This window comes from Balaenoptera acutorostrata, chromosome 9 (assembly GCF_949987535.1).
Source record: "Balaenoptera acutorostrata chromosome 9, mBalAcu1.1, whole genome shotgun sequence".
NCBI lineage: Eukaryota > Metazoa > Chordata > Mammalia > Artiodactyla > Balaenopteridae > Balaenoptera > Balaenoptera acutorostrata.
The window spans coordinates 46,632,864-46,652,357 of NC_080072.1; the positions used below are offsets into that span (position 1 = coordinate 46,632,864).

The window sequence follows — 19,494 nt, forward strand, 5'->3', positions numbered from 1 at the left end:
ACCTTCTCTTTTCCAGGCTAAAGGTCTTTAGTTCTTTAAACACAAATTCTTGTCCTGCTTCCCCTTTTTTGAACATGTCCCAGATTGTCTGAATCCCTCTTAGCTTGCAGGGCACAATACACTTCATGTAGATTAAGATATAAAAGAAAAGTAGAACTGTCAGCTTCCCTGTTTTGGAAACCATACTCCTATTAAGACAGCCTGGATGGACTTCCCTGGTGGTGCGGAGGTTAAGAATCCACCTGCCAATGCAGGGGACACGGGTTCGAGCCCTGGTCCGGGAAGATCCCATATGCCGTGGAGCAACTAAGCCCGTGCACCACAACTACTGAGCCTGCGCCCTAGAGCCCACGAGCCACAACTACTGAGCCCTCGTGCTACAACAACTGAAGCCTGCGCACCTAAAGCCCGTGCTCCGCAACAGGAGAAGCCACCGCAATGAGAAGCACGCACACCACAATGAAGAGTAGTCCCCGCTCGCCGCAACTGGAGAAAGCCCACGTGCAGCAACGAAAACCCAATGAAGCCAAAAGTAAATAAATAAAATAAATAAATTAAAATAAAATAAAACAGTATTTAAAAAAAAAGACAGCCTGGAGACCTGCACACACATTACACATCATTTTAAGAGTTTTCTTGGGATGTGTAGTGCACTTTTCTGGTAGAATTGGGGTTTGTGGGTCTTCTTTTGCTACCCTCAAACCCTGTTACCATATACTTTGCCCAGCACCACTGTTGTCACTGCTGCTGAAATCCAAGTCAAGATGATAGTAATCAATTACAGAGCTCACCTTTGGGCAAACCTGATGCTGAGTTTACTCATACAGAAACAATCTGAGCTGGGAGGCACAGCATGCCCTGGCCCCAGAGCTCTCATTCCCAAGAGCCAGGTTAAATCTGTCCTCTTGACCATGACCCACCTTCCTATCTCACCTCCTCCACTAGGCCTCCAGTTATTCTGTTCAGAGAAATTCAGTCAGCATTTCAGTGTTCATGATTCAGTCTAAATACCATTCTAGCGTGGACTCTTCCCTAAAACTGTATTCCACTCGTCTCAATTTCTGGAGTTAGGGACCCTTTTCTGGGATCCTGCAGCTTCTCACTTCCAAAGTGTTTACCTCCTTATCTCGTTTTCCAACTTCCTCCCACCATTGGACTCCGTGTTCCTTGAGGGCCAAGACCACATTTTCATCATCTTTATGGTAGAGTAGGTGTGAGTGTTGGTGGTGAAGGAATGAATGACTCTGCTCACGGATCATCTTCTTGAGATGAGATTTCTTGAGCCGACCAGCAGGGGTCACCCCAACTGTTTCAGAGCTGAATAGGGCTCCCTGTCCACCGCAGAGAATGACAAAAGTCAAGATGGTGGTCACAATGACTAAAACCCCGGGGCTAAAGTTCTCCAGTTCTTTAAATACAAGTCAACAAGCATTTCTGGATGAACCTTCTGGGTATCCGTGATCAATCAGACCCCTTGCCTGCCTCAGGGAGCTCAGTCAAGAGGTGTGTGTTAGCTGGGGGCGTCTGTCAGAGCTGTGACTGATGCCACATCCAAGCTGCACCACAGCACTCTGGCTCTAGGGCCTTCGCAAGCCCTTTCTGTGGTCCAGGAAGAACACCTGGTGTCCTGGGCGATGGCAGGGCTTCCTGGCTTCTCCTCCTGCAGCCTCCAGCAGACAGCATCTTGCATAGGACCCAGGGTATAGTGGATACTCAGTAAATGGCAATGTCCTCCGTTTGCCCTGTGTGTGTCCCAGCAGCCCCCTGACTGCAGCCAAGGGCAGGGTCTGAGGATGACATCTGCCTCTGGTGCCTTTCACCTGCTGTCTCCCAGAGCAGCTCCTTCAAGGAACCTCTGAAGTTGCAGAACCAGGCCGGTTGTTGGTTTTTCGGGTCCCTGGAGGTGTCATCCATCCCCCTAGGGCAGGGGACTTAAAGGAGTTTAGGGGTGGGAAGAGCCCAGGCAGAGCCCTCTGGACTCTGGCCAAGCTTCTGGGCTGCCGAACAGCACGCAGGTAGCCTCTGTGAGCACCTACTCCATGCTGGGTGCTCCGTCTCTTTTCATCCTTGGGACAATCCCACATGGGAGGCATTCTTATCTGTGTTCCCCTGACGAGGAAACCAAGGCTCAGAGGTGACGCAAAGGTTCAAGGCTACACAGCCAGTGAGTGGCAGAGTGAAGACTCAGATCTAGGTATCTGGTTCCAAAGCCTGTGCTCTATCTACTATTTCTGCTCTCCTGCCTCTCCAGATGGAGACCTGACATGACTGGTCCCCTTTTCTAAGAGGAAGCAGAGGAGCCAGACCCATTGGCTCAGGTTTATTGGAGAGATTTTGGTCTTACACCTCTTGACTGGCAAAAAACATGAAAGTGCAAAAGCACAGTTAGTACTTACAAGTAACAGTCATTAGTAGTTACAAGTTAGTACAAATAGTTACAAGTTAGTAGTTACAAGTAAACCCAGTTCAAACTGACTTAAACACTAAGAGACTTAATTGTTTCTGTAACTGGCTGGTTCAGAAAGAGTTCCAGCTGCAGGTGAGCTTTGATCAGGGCTCCAGCTCCGTTTCTCTGCAGGTCTCCTGGGTCTGCTCTCCTCTGGGTGTGTCAGATTTCTCCTCAGTCTGACCTTCCTCATGGAAGCAAAATGGCACCTGCAGCACCAGGTCTCACATCTGCACACTCCACCACCCGGAGCAGGAGAAAGCATCTGGGTCCCAGAGCATTGCCACATGCTCATTGGCTTAGGCTGGATCCATTGTCTATCCCTGAGCCAATCACTGTGGCAAGATGGGTGAGATTATGCTGACTGGAGTCAACCCCAGCCAGGCCTTACCCCATGGGGAGGGTTAAGTGTAGCTTTGGGGAAGCAACCCCAGGTTGCTCACCCTGGCTGAGCCTCTAGACTCATGAATTTAGCAGGCCTGACAGGTCCAATGAGAGCTGTCCTCAAGTGAGAGAGCCCCATACTGAGGGTTAGAAGAGCTGCTGAAGGGCATGAGGTGAGCCATGGGGCAGGAAGTTGGGAGACACCATCCTTTCCTCTTCCCCAACCTGGCCAAGCAAGGCTGTGTGGTATAGTGGCCTCCAAATCAGGAAGATCTGGATTCAAATGCTTCGTTCTTTGTATGATTTGGGCAAGTGACTTCTACTCTCTGAAGCAGTTCTCTCATCTATAAAACGTGAATAGTAATGCCTGCATCAAAGGTCATCGTGAGGATTAATTTAGGTGATGTTGGCAATGCTCCTAGGATAGTGCCTGGCACCCAGTAGCTGCTCAACACATGTTTGACAAATACAGGTCTGGCTCCCAATGGAGTGTCCTCCATCGGCTATGGCTTTGAGGAGCTCGAAGCACTCTTCTCCCTTCTGAGATGGCTGTGTTTACTCTATGGCCCAAATTAGATGCAAAATCTCTGGGTCACCTCTGACTTTGTAAACAGAGCCAGAGAACAGGAGGAAATGCAATTCCGAATGCCCTCTGCTCGCCTATTTTAGCCCTTGTTGATGCAAACTCAAGCAGGCTCTCTCCGCGGCTTGTGGCACCTGGAAACGGGACCCAGCATGGGTCAGGGATGGGAGTGGATTTGACTTGTCCTTTTGGCGTCTCCTCAGCCTGTGGAGCCCAGGCCTCCTGGAGCATCTTTGGGGCTGACGCAGCGGAGGTTCCGGGCACGCGCAGCCACTCCCACCAGGAGGCTGCCATGCCCCACATTCCCGAGGACGAGGAGCCCCCCGGAGAGCCGCAGGCAGCCCAGAGCCCGGCCGGCCAAGTAAGTGCCTCCCCCCTGCCTGCAGCCCGCCTGGCCCGGGCCACGCCAAGCGCCCTGGGCTGAGGCCACATGGTTTGCTGACAGCCTATGCAGGCTGCAGTGGACCTGGGGAAGGTGTGAGGCTTCCACGCCGAGGAATAAATACCCAAAGGTCGTTTGAATTGACCAAGGTCCCCACACATCCTGAGAGTGGTACCTTCTAGGCTGTGCCTGACTGAGGCCCCCTGGGAAGTCACACCACCCTCCTGGGATGGAGAGAGACTCGGAGGAGGACCGTCAGCACAGAAGGTCTCGTATATCAGGGTCGCAGGCACAAGCACAGGTCACTTAAAGTGAATCCACTTAAAATGAAGGTCAAAATTGCTCAGTAAATAGTGAAAAAGGGTTTCAGTGAGATTTTATTATAAAAAAGGAAATGATGAAAGTAAATTAAAGGGGCTCATTGAGGTTGTATTGTACAAATGAAATGGTGAAGACAAGTTATTTTTAGCCGTACATATTACAAAACATAGCTTGCACGCTAATTTTTAGAATGAACAAAGAATTTTAATCAAGTGCGTTGACTTTGGTATTGGTATATTTTTTATGCCAACAAAATGAGCTTTTCATGTGTTATCACTACCTTCACATTTTACTTTATAGCACCTTCATTAAGAGATTCTGTTTGTTTAATATTTAAGGGGTTCATTCATTTTCCTAAGGACCTCTTTCAATCCCTCAATATTCAAATCGTTCTCTCATGAAGAACCTATCTTGCCGTCATCCTCATAATTTTGACTTCATTTGTTAACTGGTCCAGCTCCATCTGTTCCTCACTGGTCTAAGACCTTGTACGTGAAGTTCTCAGACATGGTTTTGTGAACTTCGTGAACTTTGCAGTTGGTTTGCACTGAACTTATATCATCCTGTTGTATCTGACACTTCTCCAAACTGCCCTGAGCCAGAGGGATAGACACTTGTTAAGTGAGGGAAGATTGTATGAGTGAGCATTAATTTGACAAGTGGGCAGATTCTTAGTGAATAGTTTCATGTTATGATGACATTTGTTTTCCTTACACATCATAACTGTGGGAACTAAGATAATAAACACTTAGAAAAGAATGGCCTCTTGTATCCCCACATCCCAAGCTCATGGGATTGAGATGTTGCAGAACTTGGCAGCCTTGGAGAGCCCTTGAATTTCTAAACGACAGTGAGCCAAGCCCCCGTGCCTTTGGCTGCAGGCAGCAGCTGAGGTCTTTATTGAGCCCCGGCTCCCAGAAATGTCCTGGGCTGCGGTAGGTGCTGCTCGCCAGTTGCTTTCAGTGGCTCTGAGCTGTTCCTCTGCTCCTCCACGGGTGACATCTAGTCTTCCCCAAACTGTGTGCTCTGCTATTGCCCCCTTCCTGCTGCTGCTGCTTACCACGTGTGGACAATTCCCCCAAAGAGTTGCTAACAGTGGACCGTAAGGTTTAACCAACAAAAGATGTCCTAGTCTACTGAAAGCTTGGAGTTTAAAGAAGGGAAGGACAGCACAGAGTAAAATACATCTGGATTCAAATGTCACGGCTCCCTATCCTCAGGTCACAACTTTCCAAGGTTCTGTCCCCTTAGCATCCCCACCTCCCAGCCCGGGACCACTTCTTGCTGTGGTCATCCCTGGCCCCTTCCACATTACTCACAAGGATAGTGCCCTTAAGCCGGACTCTGATGCAAAATCTAGCTCCCGAATCCTGGGCAACTCCCCCAAACAGCTGCCATGCCCTGCTCCCCAAGAATATAAGTGTTCCTAAAAAATAAATAAATGAAAGATGGGCAAAGATGCAACTCCACCCTCAGTGAAGAGATCCTTTAACAATGAGTTCAGTTCCTCTTGGTTCCAAACCTCTCTAATTAAAAGACACTTCAAACCTTCTCCTCAAGAGACACAAAACCAGACAGCACAAAAGCCCGCTGGCCTTTCTGACCATCATGGCTTCAAGCCACACGTAGATGTAGCTTCCCAGGGTCAGAGGTGAGGGTGAGTTTCTAGGGGTGGCCAAGCAGGGGGAGGGCCCCATGAGCTCACCACACAGCTGAGGGTTAGAGACCCCTAGTTGAGCAGCAGAAAGTCCAGATTCTGGGCCCCCACAAGCTCACTTTCCATGTGACCTTGAACCAGAACCAGACTTCTACACTACAGACCATGGGACCTCGTGGTCTCTGAAGGTCCTTCAAATGCTCAAGGAAGACAAGACAATAAAGAGACTGTTTGCAGGTCCCGATAGCCTCTGCATTGCCAGCATCCAGTGGGAGAAGGACCCATGAGGAACTCAGGTGAGCTGGAGCCAGCATGCCCAGATCCTATAAGAGAGGACCATTAGCACAGGATTTAAGAATGTGGACTCTGGAGTGAGACCAAGCTGGGCTCAAGTCACAGCTCCTCCACATCCTGGTCAACAGACGTGATGCTGAGTCTGTTAACTTTCCTGTGCCTCTGGTTCCTCGTCTCTTCCCCGGGCAGGTGTTAGTAGCTGCCTCCTGGACTCTTGTCTGTTCAGCCCAGCCCTTGAGGGCTTTCTTTGGCCTGAGGGACCATGGAGCTGGGACAGGTTAGACCCCAGACTGAAGGCCACATCAGATTCAGTATTATTTTATTCTCTGCCCTGACTGACAGGCACTGGGCCTCCCTGAGTTCTCCAGAAGCCCACGGGCATCATCAGTGAAGAGGATCTCCCTCTACTGCACCTATCAGACAACCCACATTGGGCTTCTCAGGCAGCCACAGCCTCAGGGGAGGGTCAGGCCTTGTGAGTTGGGCCAGAGCCTCTGGGGGCTGAAGCCTGAGTCCCTGGGAGCAGCAGAGGCCATGGAAGCAGGGTTGGCCAGGAGGGCTGGGCTGGAACTCCCAGTACTGTGTGAATTCCCACTCTGTGAAGCAGGCAAAGAACAGAGCATCCTTCTGACTTTACAGCTCCCCGGGGCCCAGCCCTACTTCTGGTTCCTCAGGCCCCAGCCCTCATTTCCCATCACTGACACGAGCACTAGCTGAGGCCTTCTCACACAAAAACACAAAAGCTGTAGGCCTAGATCCTGTTTTTCTTTCTGCACATACACATGCATACACACACATGCACGCACACATGGATGCTAAACACACTTTCACACACACACAGACTCACACAGACAGACACAGACAGAAAGACAGACCCTTTAGGACCCTAATCAGAAGCTGTAATCAAAACCCACAAAGAAATAAAGCCTCCTGACCATGCAGTGTGTGAGACTGCATCCTGAGCAGTGTTTCCTGGGTTGGCCCTTGAACAGGGGGGAGCTTAACGGGGTGAGCTTGTAGCCAAGAGGTTCTTGCAGGAATAGAAGCTGTCAGGACAGGAGCCTAGGACCTTAGGGGACCCCAGAATGACAGGCCATCAGAGCTAGAAGGAATCTCAGGTCACAGGAAGTCCCTTCCTCCAAAGGCAGGCAAAATTCTGCATAGTGTAAGTCACCTGGGAGCTCGTTAACCCCAGATTCCTCTGCCGACCTAGACCGGCTGAACCAGGGTCCCCTGGGGTGGGTCTGTGCCGTGGTTGGCAGCTCTGTTTCCTGGTCAAGCTGGAGCCCAACTCTCCCTCAGTTCTGCCCTCACAATGGCCTGTCGTGGGGTGAAGACCCACAGATGCAGGACGGCAGTTTTTGCATCTTCCCAGGGCCTCTCAGCCTCCGGTTCCTCCAGACTTTGCTGCCATGACCGCCTTCAGAGGCTCCTCCCGCCCCTCCCCTGCACACGTACCAGCCTGCCTCTGCCTCACCGTGGGGCACCAAACTTGGCCCCAGGCCCCAGAGGCAGTGTGACCAGGACACCAGCTCTTTCCAGGCCTGTGGCCAGCAGCCATGTCAGAAACTCCACTCACTGGGACCACATGGCCTCCTCAGAGGGGCCTTACAAACCTGAAGGTGTGGGGAAGTTCATATTAGCTGTAAGAGCCCAATTTTCACTGGCTCTCACTTCCACCTGGAAAACCCCCCATCCTCCTCCAAGGGTTTCAGTGAAGCCCCCAGGGACAGGTCAGTGCGAGCTCATAAGCTGACCTCACATCTTTCACATCATCTGCTCCAGCATCCCTCTGCCCACCACTCCCTGACCATCCCCTCACCCTGTTCTCCATTATCCACAAAACCACTAATATCAGCTAACCTCGTGCCAACAGGTACTACACTATTGACTCATTTAACTTCCAAGCCACCTTATGAGGTAGGTATCATCAGCCCCATTTCATAGCTGAGGAGACTGATGCACAGAGAAGTTAAGTACCTTCCTCCAATGTCACACAGTTCGTAAGTGACAGGCCTAGGATTTGAACCCAGGCAGCCTGGCCCTAGAGCCCACACTCTTAGTCTCTGCCCTGCTCTGGGGCCTGTGTGAGAGGTGCCTGGACCAAGGCAATACTGTCCTCTGCTCCCAAAACCACTTGTCTGAGAGGGCCGACCTGGGCCCTGCAGAACTCACCACCACATAAACCCCGAAGCACCGCAGCTTGTGGCACTGGGTCTCACCAAATGCCTTCTGCCTGCCATCCTCTCAGGTGTGTGAGCCCGTGCCGCGAGGGGACGAAGCTCCATGTCACACATCTTGCCCCAAACCCAAGCTGCCCTTGCCCCATCCTGTGCAACCCCCTTCCTCATTCTCCTTCAGTCGATTGATGAAACAGCCCAGTTGGATGGGCATTGGCCCCTAGAAACCCAGGCCACTGTGCTGTTCCTGCTTCAGGCTACATACATCCGTTACTTTCACCCCAGGCCTCCCTGAGCACCTACTTGGTACTGCACTTTCTGATCCTCTAGACAGAAATTGATGCTTAACCCTCATATACAGCAGCGTCTGGTTGACAAGATCACTGCAGCGCTCAACTAACCAGTGGCATCCCTACTCTCAACCCAACCCCTATCCCTAAATGTTAGTTAACTAAAAATGAGATTGGAGTGTTTTTTGGAGAAGCAGCCCTCTGCATGTGGCCCTAACAGGAAGGGATCTGTCTGTGGAGCTCCTAGAAGCTCTGACCACGAAGCTGCGGGGTCTCCCCTTGTTTTGGCCCAGAACTGGAGAGCATGGTAGCTGCCACCATAACAAACCTGGAGCTCTCTTCCTGCTTAGCGTAGTAAGAGACCCATTCAGGCTTACCACCATCATCCCGCACGGCTGTCCTTTAAGAAGAGTTCCAAGCAGTGTTCCCCAAGCAGCCAGGGAGTTCCGGAAGGTGCAGCAAATGCTTCCGTTCCATAGGAACATGAGATATAAGCTATGTGGCAGAGTGGAAATGACCTAGGCTTCACACCCCTGTGTTACAGTAATAGCCCGCACCCTCCCGACTAACCCAGTGAGAACCCTCATACCGTGCTTCCTATGTGACAGGCACTGCTCCAAGCACTTTACATACAACAACACTAAGAGGTTGGTATGATTATTATCCCATTTTCCAGGTGAGAAAACTGAGGCAAGGAAGTACACTCTAATCCCTAGAAACTGGGCAGTACCTTGAATACTCCACTTGAGGATTTTGAATTCATACTTATCTCATCCCACCCTTTGCAAAAACAGCCTCCATTCAGATCTTCAGTGAAATATATTCAAGTAAATTATCAGTAAAGCATTAGAGTCTGATGTACAAGATATTGGAGACATCTATTGGGCACCTGCTATGTGGTCTCATCTCCCAAGGTAGATATTATTATTATCTCTATTTTATAGAAGAAGGAACTGAGTCTTTGGGAGGTTGTATTATTGTTGAAGGTCATATGGTTGTGTCGTGGTTGAGTGGAGATCCAAACCCATTTCTGCTGAGCTGTTCCCGCCGCCTTTGTCTCCTTCCCTGGCTCCACCCAGCAGTAAAGCCAGTGTCCTGGACACCAGAAGCCCCAGGTATGGGAGGCAGGTGCTTGATGCCCCATCCTCTACGGAAAAGAAGCTTGGAAAGGGTCAAGAGGACTGTTCCACCAGGATGGCTTCTAGCGGTTCTGGTCAGGGAGTAAGAGCTATGAGATTGTAGCTGTGGAAGTGCCTAGGACAGAGCAGAAAGTGCTTTAGAAATGTTAGTTATCACAGATGGTCAGGAATGTACATTACAATTATTTGTCCTTAGTTCCTATTGTGAGCAATGGAGTAGCTTGTCATTTTTTGTCTCTCTGAGTCCCCTGTCAGATTGCATGCCAGCTACTTAGGGTCAGGGGCTATGTGTGTGTCTCCATCCCTCAGCATAAGCTCTAGCGTGTGGTAGGAGCTTAGCGAGGGAGGGAGGGATGGATGGAGGGAGGGAGGGAGGGATGGAGGGATGGAGGGAGGGAGGGAGGGAGGGAGGGAGGGATGGAGGGATGGATGGTTGTGTGGATAACTGGCTGTATGGATGATTAAATGCCTAGACTTAAAGGAGGAGGAGATGGACGGGAGGGAGGAGGAGAGGATAGACGATGACGGATGAATGGCTGGCTGGCTGAGTGATACCCCCACAACCCGCAGCGTAAGGCTATAATAGACACTGCGTGCACTGTTACACTCTGAAGTCTGTGACATGAGAGTAAAAACAGTGATGAAGAAGGCAGGATAATCTGTGGGGGGTTGACCCCTGACTGCTAGGAATCGACTGGACAATGACAGGAAAGAGGGTCCATGGAGGCAGGGCAGGCCATGGGTGCATGCGGAGATGCACCCAGTGGGCGTTGGGAGCCTTCAGGAGACTGGGTTCTGGTCCTCAGCGCTTGGCAGGGAGGAGCCCCAGGTCCAGCCGAGCTCGACAGAGGCACTTCTGCTCTCTCCCATGCTCTTAGCACTCGCTGCTGGAATAATCATTTTTTTTGCAAGTCTGCAGAAAGTCCTTTTATCCTGTCACGAGAGTGCTAAGTCCTCTTTGCGGCCAGGGGCCCCTATCCAGAGGCAGTCCCTGTTTGCCCTCCAGGCTGTGAGAGAGGGACCTGGGGATACAGCTGCAACAGTGCCCACCCTCTATCACCATCCTCACTGTCACTGTCACCCTTAAAACAAGCCTGGAAAAGGGGGATTATTAGCTCCACATAATGTTTGAGAACTTGAAACTCAGAGAAGTTAAGTGACTTGCCTGAGGTCACCCAGGTGAAATTCCAGTGTAGACCTCCCGACTTCAGCACCCCACACTGCCTTCCTGCACAGTCCTCTTCCAGGCTGTCTGCCAGCGTCCAAGTGCAGGAGCTAAACTCCCCACTCCTGCCTGGACTGGGGCTGGTCTGTTGCCCAGAGCTTCTGAGCCAGGCCTAGTCACGTGACATTGGGGAAAAGGAAGCTCATATTCCCGTCTGTGCCACTGGCCTATATTTATCCCTGCACCCAGGCAGTTAGGAAACTGTTGTGCATTCCTGGGAATTTATGAGCGAAATAAACATTTAAATGTTTCTATAAGGTTTATTTAAGGAGAACAAAATGTGACCTGCTGGTTTATTAAAGGGTGAGCTTTCCGGGAGATGGCCCAGCTCCCGCAGTGCTCGGCTGACTCCAGGGAAGGGGAATGGATCCCTGGGAAGGCTGGGCCCCTGGAAGGTGAGAGGGGTGCCCCTGCTGTCTTTCCTCTAGCTGTGTGTTCAGCCTGGAGGGCTTCCTGGAGGAAGGGGCTCGTGAGGGAGGGTGTAGCTGGGAAGAATAAGAGAGGCGTGTCAGAGGCCTGCAGAGCACCAGGAACCAGGGGAAGTGAGACCCAAGACCTGGAGACGACTTGTAAGGGCAGTGTGTGTAACGGGAAGGCCAACAGGCCTGGTGTTGGTCTCTTCCCCTATTTACCAGCTGTGCAGCCCCGGACATAACATGTCTGTTTTTTTTGTTGATAAACTGGGGATTGAAGTGGGAAAAGAGAGGAGAGAAAAGAAATGTACTAATTCCCTAATTCCATGCTCAGGGCTTTTGCTTTCATCTTCTCATTTCCTCTGCACAATTCTGTGAGGTCAGGAGGTATTATCACCCCAAGTTGTTCATGGGTGTCCTGAGGTTCATTCGCAGAGTTGCTGGGAGGATTATGAGAAAACACACGGGAAGTGTCTGGGACAGAGCCCCACATGCAGTAGGTCTGAGTAAATGTCACTTCCCTCTATCCACGTTTGTGTCTTTGCCTCTGCTATATGTAAAAGGCATCTCTACTTTGTCTGAGATGCAGATGGTGAGAGAGTGAGTGGAGCCAGGTGAAGGTGGCCTTGGAGGTGGGCTTCCCTGGGTCATTGATTACTTGGGCTTGTGTGGCCAGATGCCCCAGGGAAGATGTTCTGTGGCTCTGTGACCAGAAGGGTGAGACCCTCCTAATTTAACTCCAAAAGGTTGTTCAGACACAAAACGAAGAACAACAATCTCCTCAAAACCAAATTCCAAGGTCATTAATTTCGCCCCAAAGTTACCAATAACAGAATATAACATCTGACACTCATTGAGCCTTTACTAGCTGCCAGGTACCCTTCCGCGAGCTTTCCATCTGGAGCTGCCAGATTTAGCAAATGAAAATAGAGTTATGTCCATGCACTATTTGGGATATACTTACACTAAAAAAATTATTTGTTGTTTATCTGAAGCTCAAATATAACTGGATATCCTGTATTTTGTCTGGCAATCCTATTTCTACATCAATCTGTGGAATCCTTGTAACTACCCTGTGAGATAGTTATTTTACGGATGAGGTAACTGAGGCACAGAGAGGCAAGGTCACTTGCCCAAGGTCACACAGCTAATGCGAAAAGCTGTATGATGAATTAGCGTGGCTCCGGAGCCTGAGGCCCTTGAAGTCCGGAAGCCAGGAACTTGCCTGGCGAACTCTGTTTGAACCCGCAGACCCACAAGCTTTCTTGAGGCCCCGCCTTCTGTTTCAGCAGTTCAGAGTGGGAGCAGGGATGGGTATTTACACTGCATTAAAACCTGGCAGATTTCACCCAGAGGGCCCCTGGAATCTTCCCACACTCTCTCCTGATTACTGTCTCTCCAGTACCTGCTAAAGTGAAACCCAGCCAGCACAAGACTGAATGTTCCCCACAAAATCAGTTTTGCAGAAAATTAGAAGTTGCCCAGAGCTTTCTGTGAGCTGATTAGGGAGAGAACAATTTGATTTTATTATCATGTATTTTGCACACATTGGAAGGAGAGAGTGAGGACATTCCAGGACATTCCATCAGTGTATTAGAGGATTTCTCCCTGATTGCTTTGTGTCTCCTGATTTTTAAGCAGCTTCAGATTGTGTGCGTCCATGGTTACATGCTTGGCACTTGCCACCATGGCTTGTGTCTGCCTTTGCGTGTGGGGACCTCTGCCCCTGACCTTCCTCTGAGTGAGGGTGCCTGCAGCCCCATGCGTGACAGTCACCTCAGGAGAGCTTTGCTGCAAGTGGCCTTTCACCAGGAGGCAGAGAAAACTTCTACCAGAAAGCAGTGCCTTGCAGACCATTACCTCACAGTGTCAGCATTAAGGGCATCAGGCCTGGATGCCACCTGGGATGGGGTAGGGGTGAGGAGGAGGGTACTTCCACCTGACTCCCCATCCCATTGTGCTAACTGGGATGCATTTCAGAGGCTGCCTAGTTCACCTTTGCCTCCAGGCCCTAGCATAGACCACAGCAAGCACTAGGCATTCAAGAAACGTTCGCTGTATGAATGGACAGAACAAAGCATAATAATGTGCAAATGTTTACAGGCTGGCCCCCTCTCTTAGACTCTAAGACTTTTGAAAACCTTTGTGTCAATCATAAAAAGCAAGGGTAAGACAATGTGCACGAGAAAGAATTTAATGGAGCTGGAGGAATAAGCCGAGGGGGGAGGGAAGGAAGAAGGTGGGGAGGGAAGGAGAGAGGGAGAGAGGGAGAGAGACAGAGAGAGGAGACTGGGCCCGGGGGTAAGCAAGTGAAGAGTCCAAGGGGAGAGGAGAGGTGAGGGTGGGAATTAAGGTTTGTTCTCCTTTGAGGTGAGAATGAAAAGTGGACTTCTCTCTCTCTCTCTCTTCTTTTTAAAATAATTTTTATTGGAATATAGTTGACTTACAATGTTGTGTTAGTTTCTGGTGTACAGCAAAGTGAATCAGTTGTACATATACATATATATCCACTCTTTTTTAGATTCTTTTCCCATATAGGCCATTACAGAGTACTGAGTAGAGTTCCCTGTGCTATACAGTAGGTCCTTATTCGTTAACTTTTATATATAGTAGTGTGTATACATCAATCCCAATCTCCCACTTTATCCCAATCTCCCAATTTATCCCCAAAAACATTTGCTTTTTATCTGCTGAACGATTCTCTAAGGTAGACTGTCTCAGAGACTCGTCCACATGGATCACAGCTTCATTGGCTTTCAGATCAAATAGTTTAACTTTTGGGTCAAACCATGGATGCTAGAAGAAGTATATATTTCTCTTTATCTGCTAGGGATGTCTGTATTTGTCAAATTGTTCCCTCCTTTTTATAGTTTCATCTTTTTATATCTTATAGTTTATTGTTGGTGACTTCAGATTGCTTTGGGAAATAGGTAGTGTGTCAACAAAATTAAATAAATAAACTGTATTCTACTTAGCAGCTGGAATATATGAGACTCTTGGAAATGGGTATATAGTATAACCCGAGCACCACCACCGCAATTTTATTTCTAGAATACAACATGCAGAAATTAATGTTTGGCCCCTTCTGCCCCCTTATGTAGACCTAGCCCATCATCACCAGTGCATGCTGGGAATTTGTAAAAGCCCCTCCAAGGGATGTCAGAAACCATATGATATAACAAATGTGAAAATGATATTTTAGCCAAAGTGCATTTCTTCTTGTTTACCAGAGGATTCATGCAAGAAAGAAATTCTCTAAATGTGATAAACATGGAAAATGTGATTTTCAGAGGCCAAATTTTCACTGTAGAAATAAATTCCACCCAGGGAAGGAACCTCACACATACTACAGGCATAGTCAGTGTTTTGATTGGCATTGCCATGGTAACAGTCACCCATGAGGCCATATGGAAAGAAGCTCCATCAGGATGTTGTGGAAGTTACACGGCCACAAATAACTTCTAGAGATCTATTGTACAGCAGAGTGCCCAGAATTAATGCTACTGTATTGTGTACCCAAGAATTTGCTAAGAGGGTAGATCTTATAAGTGTTCTTATCCTCATCATCATCATTATAAAAACAGAAGGCAGGAGGAAACTTTTGGAAGTGATGGATAGGGATTGTGGTGAGGGTTTCGCAGTATATACTTATCTCTAAACTCATCAAGTTGTGTACATGAAATATATATAGCTTTTCGAGGAAACTTTTGGAAGTGATGGATAGGGATTGTGGTGAGGGTTTCACAGTATATACTTATCTCTAAACTCATCAAGTTGTGCACATGAAATATGTATAGCTTTTCATATGTCAATCACACCTTAATAAAGTGGTTTGAATAAAAAAAGATGACGTGGGTGGAGGAGGCTTTAAGCACAAACCTCCTGCGCTCCAGAAAACCAAGAGAGGCTAAGAATCATGGGTCACAGGAGCAGTAACTCAGGTGCTTTTGGGGCCAGGCAGGGAGTGTGAATGACTGAAACAAGCCAGCGTGAGCTGACTCCAACCAAGGGTTACTCGGCAGAACCGTGGAATCAAGATGGCTTGATCTCCTGGTTTTTTAGGAAAAGCAGGAAATCCAGACCTTTATGGGAATTCTTCTAATTATGAAATGTTGGTAACTAATATAAAAACTTGTAAACGCTACTCACGGCAAACAGGCTCCCAGGTCTCCAATTTGCACCTCTGAGCTCAGAGGATAGGATTCAGAGGAGGCTAATTCTCTAACTGAGATCCAAGAGGCCATGTTAGCAAGAAACACTTTTAGTGATGTGAAGAGAAGCCCCTGGGAAAACTTCAGCCCTTTCTGCTCCCCAGAGAATCTACCCAGGAGAAACACCTTCCCCCTGCCCCACATTCCTTCCACTTCACTGGCTCTCCCATTGAGCTTGGCACTGCCTGGGCCCTGCCTGCCCCAACTCCATCATCACCTGCCATTTTGACACTCTGCTTCCCCTTCTTGACCTCAGCAGCTCCCGTGGGTGCTGTTCCACTGTGTGTCCTCAGGCCCCACACCATGACCCAAGATCCTCTGCTTCCCTCCTGGCCCCTTGGAAGACCCCAGCCCCTCTGCTGCTTGCTGGTCTCACACCAGTGAAGCCTGGTGGACAAAAGGCAGGGAGAACTGAGTGGAGCTGCTGTTCATCTGAGTGATAACCATGATTAATGGGTATTTGTAGATCAGATGACAGATCAAAGGGCATACACATTCATCACTTCATTTCATTCACACAAACGTCTTCTGAGACCGCAGGCCTTTGACTACTTTATAGTTCTGGGAACTGAGGGACAGTGCAACAAGAGGACAAAACAGGTGACCAGCTTATCACCAGCCCATCAGGGTGAAACTATCCACAGAAGGAGTTGTTGCTTTTGGGGAACTTTCCTGAGTGTCTCTTCCAGGAGGAGTCTTTGACAGAAGGATGTATATCTGCGTTCTTGAAGGCACTGGAGCTCTGGGGTCATGAGGAGAGGTTGGCCAGTCCTGGCTTCAGCCACAAGCATCATGCTGACTCCCTGTCACTCTACCTTGGCCAACCGTGCATATCCAACTGGAGAGTGACACGGCTCCAATTTACTAGGGAGCTCCTCAAAATTCCTATGGGGCAGAAGGATGCTTCAGTAATAGGGCCTCTTCCAGCAACTCAGCCAGTGGGAATCACGGGGATCCATGGATGGATCTGCTGTCAACATTTCTATTTTCTCTTTGGGGAGTCAAGTTATTCCCAGGCTTAATCCTCAGTGTTCCCCAGCTCCAAAACCACGAAGACCAAACTCACTGGAGTAGCACCCAAGGTCCTTCAGAAGCTGGCTCAACCTCTTATTCTGGTTTCATATTTTGCCCCGAAATTAGGTTCTTGGACCTCATTATAACATGTCAAGCAATTCTCTGAAGCATTTTCAGGAACTGAGAAAAAGAGACCAAATACTATAACAAAAGATGTTGCCCCAAGCTTTTATCACTCAGGAAGTTCCAAGTGTTTGGGGAGCTGTAAGCCAGGAACTGTGGATGAAGACCAAATATATATGAGGAATATATTTTTGTCATCTGAATGACCAAATATATACATTTCTTATAAATCACAATATTGCATCCCTGGGCCCTCCTATTTCACATACTCTATAGTCTATGCTCTAGCTACATTGTGAATCCCTAATGCCAAGTTATGCCTTTTACTTATGCTGTTCCCTTTGCCCAAAAACCTCTCCCCTAATATCTTTGTCTTGCAAGCTCCTATTCATCCCTCAAGACCTAGCTCAAATGTCCCCTCCTCTTGAGAGTCTTCTCCAGCTCCCCTCATGAGAGAGTTTTCTTTGAGCTTTCACAGAATGTGCTTTATCCCTTATCATCTTATACTTATAAGTATTAATTACTTCTCTGTATCCCTTGCTTGGCTGTGAGCTCTTGAGGGTCTTTGTATCTCAAACTGCCCCTGGCACATGATGGATAACTAAACTGTATTTGTGGCATAAGAGAGAAAATAATCTGACAGTAATATTACCATTTATTGAAAACATCAGTCATGTGCTAAGTGCTGTGTCAACATTATTTTTAATCCTCACATCAACCTTGTGAGTTAGATTTTATGATCATGGGGCACAGAGTGGTTAGATAACTTGCCCAAGGACACACAGCTAGTAGATAATGAGCAGAAATTTGAGTGCAGTGTGATTCTTCCAAAAGGCAGTGCTGCTTCCTGCTCCTCCTACCCAGCCGAAGTCCCTGCCCAAACTTCCCTTCCATGTGCTCGGGGATTCTGAGGGCTTCCCCCTCCTCCCATCACTGCAGCTCCCTCCTGCTGAAAGGTCCTGGAACACAGGGGTCCAGCGTTCCCTGGCTAGACTCAGAGACTCTTCTCCAGCTCACCCGGCCTCATGTTTGAGGCCAAGGGAGGGAAGAGATGCAAATGAAAGTGGGAAGAGCTGGTTTCACTAAAAGTTGTGGGATTTGAGAAGTCCAGATAGTACTGTACAGTACCCACCTGACAACAAAGAATGATGTGAAAAGGAGAGAGAGCCTCCTCCTCACCTTGCAAGGAACCAACACCTGCCTACCAAGGGCTCAAGAACACAGCTCAGCCTGGCTCTGCGAGGGCAGCCCCCAGGCCATGGCTTCAGTGGGGCCAGTAGAGGTAAGAGCACTTAATGCCCAGGGACTCCAGAAGGACACGACCTCCAGAGACAGTGGCCATGGGCACCTGCTGCTCTGAAGCTTCAGGAGGCCACACCAATAGTGCAGGTGGTGTGACATGCTCGGGAGCCCAGGGAGACAGGACTTTGGCAGGGAGGGTAGGGCATTCACAGAGGGCCCGGGCTGTACCCACCAGTAAGGGGGCAGGGCAGAGGAGAAGGCAAATGATGAAGGGTCATATGACAGGACCTCTGGAGAGTCTCCCAGACATAGCTGGGAACAACTCTGAGATGGAAATACCGCAATAGCACGTGGCAGAAGAACCAGAGAGTTACTGTGTGTTACTGTTAACTGGTCCTATTTTTACCCCCAGTACCCTTAGGTGTAGGAAAACACAGGTTGATATGCATCTTCACGGATCTTATTGTATATCCTACACAGTATTGCTTTTATTTCATTCTTTCATTTACTCACTCAACAAGTATTTTTTCTACTCCAGATAGGGTTTTACAACTCACACAGCCATTAGCAGCATAACAGTATACAAATTTCACTACAACTTCTCCAACCTAGGATGTAATAACTCTTTCATTTTGATGGTTAGTAGTTTTGTTCTATTTTGTTTAGTGGTTGCAAACTATCTCAAAAATCTAAGGATTGGCTCCTAACTTTTGTTCTTATTTCAGAAACGTGTATTTATGTAGATAAACATTTTTACAAAGTTACAAAAGTTAAAGCGTGTTCCATTATCCATGGAACAAATCACCTTTATTGAAAGGTCACAATTAGCCAAATGTAGGGCGTCACTGAGTATTGGGAATGTGTGGTGTCACTGCCTTTTCTGCTGGCCTGCATCCTTCCCCAACCAGGCTGGTTGCAGCCTGAGGACCCTGCACCATTCTTTTCCTACATTGTTAGTAAGAATTAACCAGGGATGACTTAGAAGTTCCCTAATCTTAGTGCATGAAAATAGACCAAGTTAAGCTCGGTAAATGAAGGAGAAACTGCCTTTTTTTTTTTTTTTTTTTTCCCCCTGAATAATCCAAATAAACAGCATTTGACCCTTGTCAGGAAGTCTCTGAGTGTCATGATACTTGAATAAAGGCTCCAGCTCCTGGGAGCTTAACTCCATCTGTGTTTTTGTTCTAAACCCCCAGGGCCCTCCCACCGCAGGAATATCTTGCAGTCCGCCCACCATCATCCTGACTGGGGATGCCAGTTCACCGGAAGAAGAAACTGACAAAAACCTGGTCACCAGGTAACATCTTATTTGCCTAATCTGTGCTGTAAAGAGCAATATTTCTTAGCGTGTGCGGATTAGACAGCTCTATTTTTTACAAATCTTTTCTTCATTCTTGATCATTTTATTGATGAAATACAATCAAGCAGTTTTTCAAAATGGGAGAGAGAGCTTGGGATTCTTCCATTATCTTTTCCCCACAAATTATTTCTTCTCCCCTAGATTTGGCTCTTTGCACTTTGTTAACCTTTAAGAAAAACACAGCTCATAGCAGGGGAGTTTTCTACAATAACTGCCCAGATATTTTCAAA

General features: G+C 48.4%; 1 protein-coding gene across 2 annotated transcripts in view; it reads left to right on the forward strand.

The window, feature by feature from the left end:
* The window catches only part of IRAG1 (inositol 1,4,5-triphosphate receptor associated 1), a 118,212-nt gene that overhangs the window by 38,978 nt on the left and 59,740 nt on the right, over positions 1 to 19,494 (forward strand). The window contains exons 2-3 of one of the 2 annotated variants that reach the window (XM_057553344.1): positions 3,617 to 3,774; positions 19,101 to 19,201. In XM_057553344.1, the coding sequence (XP_057409327.1) occupies positions 3,617 to 3,774; positions 19,101 to 19,201 (259 nt within the window). Of the gene's footprint in view, positions 1 to 3,576; positions 3,775 to 19,100; positions 19,202 to 19,494 lie in introns of those variants that run through there. The other variant, XM_057553345.1, reaches the window with a different exon arrangement.